Below are 6,864 nucleotides of genomic sequence, written 5' to 3' on the forward strand. Positions count from 1 at the left end.
TGAACATCTGGATAGGAAAAGGTGGCCCTTTGAAGAGAGAAGCTGGTTAAATTTGGATTTAAAGAGTAAACGTGCCATACTTGAAGGAAATTAATAGAGATAGGTAGCAGTTGGTGTTGTGTTGCATGGAAGAAAACATTGGCACTACTGATAGCCAAAAAATGGAACATAGATCCAATAATGGACATTTGAATCCTAACGCAATGCCAAAAAAAGAAGCTAGAAAAAATGGAGGCTGTAGGTCTTGTGGGAAATGAAACCAATACATGCATCAACATCAGAAGCGGATAGATTTCTAGTTCAAGAGGGGGAAGAAGTTTATTTTCTTTAAGAAACTCATTCTTGAAAGGAACCAACAGACCTGTTTTCTGACCAGATCCAGAGATACATGCCTATTTAGCTGAACATTGGGAATATTAAAGTGCTTGCTAAATGTTGTTAAAGTGCCAGCGTTACTTCATGCTACTCATTTATGTGTGAAGGCCTACAGCTACCATAAAATTATATTAATGTATATACAGATGAGTGGTCAAGCTTGTAAGGTAAAAAAGTAAAGGACCCTTGGACGGTTAAGTCCAGTCACAGGTGACCATGGGGTGCGGCACTCACCCCGCTTTTCAGGATGAGGGAGCCAGCATTTGTCCACACACAGCTTTCTGGGTCACATGGCCAGCACGACCAACTGCTACTGGCACACAGAGGACCATGTCAAGTGCCAGAGCGCACGGAAACACCATTTACCTTCCTGCCACAGCGGCATCCATTTATCTACTTGCACTTGTATGCTCTCGAACTTCTAGGTTGGGAGAAGCTGGGACAGAGCATGGGAGCTCACCCTGTCACGCGGATTTGAACGCTAACCTTCCAATCGGCAAGCTCAAGAGGCTCAGTGGCTTAGACCACAGCACTACCCGCATCCCTAGGTCAAGCTAGTATAACTTGCTAGAGAGTTGGGTTTATCTGGTCTAGAAAACTTAGTTGTGGCTTCCCATAGGCAGCTTACCTTTTCAACAACATTGCTTGGATAAATAAAGCTACTATAACAAAGGTCAAACAGGGTGAGTATGTATAAAAAGCTACAAAAAAAAGACAATTAATTTTTCAAATTAGGTAGTTGCCTTCACCTGAAACGCATCTGCTGGACTAAGAAGACAATTCACACAATATTTTATGTCCAAAATACAGATAGATATAAATGCATACTCAATGTGTTGGTTGTTAAACATACTGAAGAAAAGCTTAGCTTTGGTACCAAATGTAAGTTTCAAATGATTTCAAATTGTTTCCACTTTCAGAAATCTGATAATAATCATATAGCAATAAAATGAAACAAGTGTGCTGGGTGAACAGTGACAGAAGTAGCTAAATATTATATAAGGCAATGCCGAGCCGTTATCTATATTGTCTAAATAACATAACCATGAGCACATTTGGAATGTGAAAGAGACAGAACAGATCTTCCAACAGCCAGCTTTATGAGTATACATCTAAATGTAAGACAGCATCTTCAGTAGATTATTTGTGACACTTTCCCTTATACTACTTTACATATTTGTACGTGTTGTATGTAGCAATAGATATACATCCACTAATCTTTCTTGATAGGAAAAAGAGATTCATTCATAGTTGATATGCTAGAATACATTATTTATGTTTGAATAGAAATTTCTTGGGTGGAAGAAACTGATTTGTTTAAAACTGTGTCCAAGTGAGCAGTTGTTTTGTCTAATCCCTCTTCCTCATGTATTTGACAGATTATTTCTTGAAGCTTGATGAGCCCATGAACAATATCACCACTACCTTAGGCCAGACGGCAGAACTGCACTGTAGGGTTTCTGGGAATCCTCCTCCAACTGTGCGTTGGTTGAAAAATGATGCTCCTGTTGTACAGGAACCCAGAAGGATATCTTTCCGTGCGACGAACTATGGATCTCGATTACGAATAAGAAACCTTGATACCACAGACACCGGCTACTTTCAGTGTGTGGCAACAAATGGCAAGAAAACCGTTTCTACCACTGGGGTACTGTTTGTGAAATTCGGTAAGAAGTCCCTCTTGCTGGAAAAGTTCCTCTTTCAAGAAAAGTTGGGTAAAATGGAGGCAAAGATAAATGTTTTCCCATCATGCCCAACCAAGTTAACACAGGACATAGCTGAACAAAACTGCATATTCAGAATAACAAAGCAAGCAGATTTATCACTTTATTCAAGATTACAGATGTAATCAGATTACATCTGATTGATGTTAATACAAGCCATTGCAATCTGATTGATGTTAATACAAGCCGTTGCAATGGAGAATCTTGTGATATTGTTACATTATAAACAGCTTGTTAAACAAACAGTGTTGGAGGCAGGCGCAACTAAGAGCCAAACTACATGTTATATTAAATGTGTAAGCATTTTTTATTACTTAAATATCAGCCACACAGGCTAGGATAGCACTGAGATATTGGTGTGCAGGGATTTAATGTTTTCTTTTCCTGCTGTCCTGCTTGGGCGGGGAAACCATTTCCCACATATGATGCTGTTGGTGCCAATGGAAGCTTTTCTCCCATGGCTAAATGCAAAATGCAGCAAAAGAATTAAATCGCAGGATACGTCCACCCTGATGCTGCTTTGAGGCCCCAACCTCTGCAGACTAGATTTAAATAGTAATTTCAAAATGTGCCCTTAAACTTTTTGCATGCATTTAACATCACATTTTGTTTCTCCCCTAGCACTGCTGGCCAGTGGGCTACTTCTGCCCTTAGGCACAAGAACATGTAATCTGTTATTGTTGTTGTTATATATCTTGCCTTTCTTCCACCATGGAATCCAAGCTGGCCTTACATATGGTTCCCAGACAATCACCCATTCAGGCATTCAGCAGACCCAAATCTGTTTAGCAAGGTAGTGGCCTCATGTGCCTTCTCATATCATATACTGGGGTTACAATACTGAGCAGACTGAAAGCTAAACTATACTAACCACACACATAAACACACACTGTCTGTCATTGTATATAGAATGCACTCATTAAAATATTAAGTGATGTAAGAGCAAAATGTATACCTATTGATAGCAGAGAAATACATAGCAATAGCTTTGAATCTTATATTAGAAATTTGGAACAATAAAATATAATTAAAATTGACTTAAGCAAAAACAAAAAATTTCCTGCTGTAAACTTAGTAAAAACTAACTCCTCCTCCTCCTCTTCTTCTTTTTTTAAAAAATTCTCATTTTTCTAGGTCCTCCGCCAACAGCAAGTCCAGGAACATCGTGAGTTGTTAAATACTTACTATGTTAATTAATTCTGTAATGTTTTTTAAAAAGTAATTTTATAGTTCATATGTATTCTGCTCTGAATTCAACATTAAGAATAGAATTGTGGTATCATTTTAAATTCATTATATGTATATATTCACACATGCACGCACACACTAGGAGTTGTACAGTGGGTCATGCCCAAGCTAGAGAACTGCTTCTTCCGTCAGCTAAATCAAATTGTTTGCTTGCTTCCATGGTCCTTAATCCACCCTAACTCTCCTGAATGTTTGGAAAGAGTGCAGATGACAGACCTGAGATGTTACCCACTTTTGACAGATGCTTGCAGACACTGTGCTTTTTCTTAGTCTTTGCTGTGGGCAAAGGAAAATGTAGGCTACAGCTCAAAGCATTTTAGAATCCAGTCCTACAAACACAGGATTATATTCAGTTGAAGTCGCAACAGAACATTCTCTCCCTCTCCTCCCACTACATACCCCCTAAATCTGTTCTTAGGGTTCCCCCAGTCCTCCAGAGCAGATTTGGGAATGTTGCAGGGTGCATGAAGGAAACCCCTTTTGCACCAGTACTGATTTTGTGTCTGCATAAGTATTTAATTTAATAACACCCATAGTGTTTACTATCACACTGGCCTTGGTCAAATGCAAGAGGAGAGGAAGACTGTGGCTGTGTACAACCCCGTTTCCTGCTGACTCTGAATCCAGTGTACTCACACCACTGGTTTGAGAAGTGGTGTACACAACCCATACAGTGGTGCCTCGCAAGACGAAATTAATCCGTTCTGCGAGTCTCTTCGTCTTGCACGGCTATTAGCGGCTTAGTGGCTATTAGCGGCTTAGCGGCTATTAACGGCTTAGTGGTTTTAAGAAAAAGGAAACAAACTCGCAAGAACTCGCAAGACGTTTCGTCTTGCGAAGCAAGCCCATAGGGAAATTCGTCTTGCGGAACGACTCAAAAAACGGAAAACTCTTTCGTCTAGCGAGTTTTTCGTCTTGCGAGGCATTCGTCTTGCGGGGCACCACTATATTATCGTGTTTCTCCTGTTGCTTCTTGTGAAATACTGTGTTCTGATGTGTTTCCCCCCAAAAAACTAACTTCAATCTGAATGTGGGGGAGTGGGGGGTGGAATGACCTAGCTTTCGTCTTGGAGGAGCCAGGACCAGGTAGCACTGCCACCCTTGTTAACCACACTATGTATTGTTCAAAGCTTTGATTCCTGACCTTTCACTTGTTGCTGTGCCTGAGGAAATCACTCTAGGTTTCCTGACAGGCCCTGAGCCGAAGGACCTAAGAATGAACTCATCTGCAGGGTTTTCTGATGATCATTGAGGGAAAAGGGACCTAGTATGGTCCAACAACTCCAAACAAGCTACAGGCCGACTCGTTGAAAACCAGCAAGTTAAATGCAAGCAAGGCAGAGAGTTAAAAGCTCTTTTCATGCTGGGTTTTTCTGGCATGAAAAGAGCTTTTAAGCTCTCTGCCTTGCTTGGGGGTCAAGGCTCGCTCAGTGCACCAGTGCACTGGAAGGCTAGGGATGCTCACACAGAAGTGGTTCCAAGGTGAGAGGTTGAGTTTACATATTTTTGCATATGTATGGCCTTGAACCCCTGCATAAGATTCAAATGGACTGTGCTGTTTATACTATGGCAGCTACGGTTGACCAGTAAAATTAAGCTACTCAAGCTATTAAGGAATCTCAACTTGATTAAAAAGCTAAAAAGATATGCAGAAAAAGGGAACTGTCCATGACTGAAAGCTTTTGTTACAATGGTTTTGCCATCTTATTCACTTTAACTTTCTAAGAACTCCTGCTGATTTTTAACAGAGCCTAGTTTTGTGTATTTGCACTTAAGCTTCCAGCTCAATCCTAAACATGTTTACTCAGAAGTAAACCTCAATAGGGCTTACTCCAAATAATATGTGCACAGGATTACAACCTTAATTGCTTGATGGTTTTGCACATAATAATTCTATTTTAACTTACTCTGTGACACTAATAATGATATTACGATACTGCAATGTGGATAATCCTTTTAGCATGTTTTTTTTTAAAAAAAGTATGTGATGCTGTTAAATCATTTAGCAACATGAAAATAAATTGTTTTGCTTGAAGTAGGCGATGTAGATGGTTAATTAGCCCTGAACAGCATCTCCTGTGGGACAACTCTGATTTTAAATATTCCCATTCTTAATCTGTGATTAAACAATTCATGCTGTCAGGCCTGCTAAATACATTGTGCAGGCTAAGGAATATTTTGATTGCAATTCTCAAAGAGACTTACCTTTAAGTAAAGGTGGTGTTGTGCAAAGTGGACCAAGGATCTATTGCAATACAATTGTGTCAGTCTGGGGAAGGCTGTCAAAGAAGAAAGTGACATGTTGCTATCCTTTCTAATGAAAAATCACAAAAATGCACCTTTAGGTTTTAGGCAAGCAAATAAATAAAAGTATTCAATTTACTTAAAGCATTTTCTTTTCACTTAGTGGCATTCCTTCTTCTAGCTTTATGGCCTTGAACAAAAATCCCATGTCCGGTATATGCTTGCTTTCCTTGACCATCCAGAAGAGACTTGTAAGAAGAGGCACAACTTCTGTCCTGTTATGCATTGCCTTCGTCTACTTTAAGTTTTACTGTTAATCAAGGTGCAGTAGATTGATAGCGGGAAGGAACATGAAAAATGAGTAAAACTAAACTAAAGGTTGGGAGTTGTGTGGGGTTTTTTTTTACTTTGCTTGAGTAAGTTTTCTTCTGGAATTTGCAGCATAACAGAGTTGATAAATGTTGGTTTCTCACTTTCTCTCTCTGCAACCGTGGGCCAAAGTACACATTGCACAGGGAGATCTGTCACTGGGAGCAGTGTGAGTGCTAATAACATGTAAACCTTTTCTAGTCTGCTTCCCCACCCCCCATCATCACTCTCAGGTTACCATTTGCTCTGCATTTGTAATGCAGACACCTGCATGATGACTGTACCCCCCCCCCATGTTGCAAATAGTTCTGCTTGGGGGAAGAGTGCATGATGAAATGGTTAAATGCCCCCACCTCCTGTGCTGCTTCCTTGGTCTTACTAAGAGCCTCACCTCACCCCACCGCTTCATTTAAGGGAAATGCTGAGAATTCAGTCACATATCTTATTGGTCTAATGGGTAAAGTGTGAAAGAAATGGTGCTAAATATGGAGTTGAGTGTCCAGACTGGAACAAAGTTAGAAATTGTAATGCCCTCATTCCAAGTCCTTGAACTCTCAAGGTCTCAAGCTAGAAAGAGAGAGGTTTGTTGTGTTAAGCCATAATGAATCATGGATTTCAGTAGTAATGAACATGATGTATTACTTTCCATAAGTACCCATTCAAATGGCTTTAACAGAAAGAAAGCCAAAGTGCAGTAGTTAGATATTGTTACGTGGCAGATCAGTCAGTACTTTTTCTGATAGCTCCCCAAATGTGTGATGAAGAGTTGAAGCTAGAGAGAACCTTAATACCTCCATCCCCACCAGATGCACCAGTAGCAGTTGTTCACGAGGGCATAATATATGAATGAGGTCTGCACACGTAGAACCTAGCATAATCCTGGTCATATGGCTGATTTCCCAGG

The 6,864-nt window shown here is 40.1% G+C and overlaps 1 protein-coding gene across 3 annotated transcripts in view; it reads left to right on the plus strand.

Annotated features, from left to right (window-relative positions):
* The window catches only part of ROR1 (receptor tyrosine kinase like orphan receptor 1), a 157,583-nt gene that overhangs the window by 120,909 nt on the left and 29,810 nt on the right, over window positions 1-6,864 (plus strand). For all 3 annotated transcript variants that reach the window (XM_081011755.1, XM_081011754.1, XM_081011756.1), the window contains exons 3-4: window positions 1,755-2,042; window positions 3,234-3,264. In XM_081011755.1, coding sequence (XP_080867881.1) covers window positions 1,755-2,042; window positions 3,234-3,264 — 319 coding nt within the window. The remainder of the gene's footprint in view (window positions 1-1,754; window positions 2,043-3,233; window positions 3,265-6,864) is intronic.

This window comes from Podarcis pityusensis (assembly GCF_964106645.2).
Source record: "Podarcis pityusensis genome assembly, chromosome: 6".
Lineage (NCBI taxonomy): Eukaryota > Metazoa > Chordata > Lepidosauria > Squamata > Lacertidae > Podarcis > Podarcis pityusensis.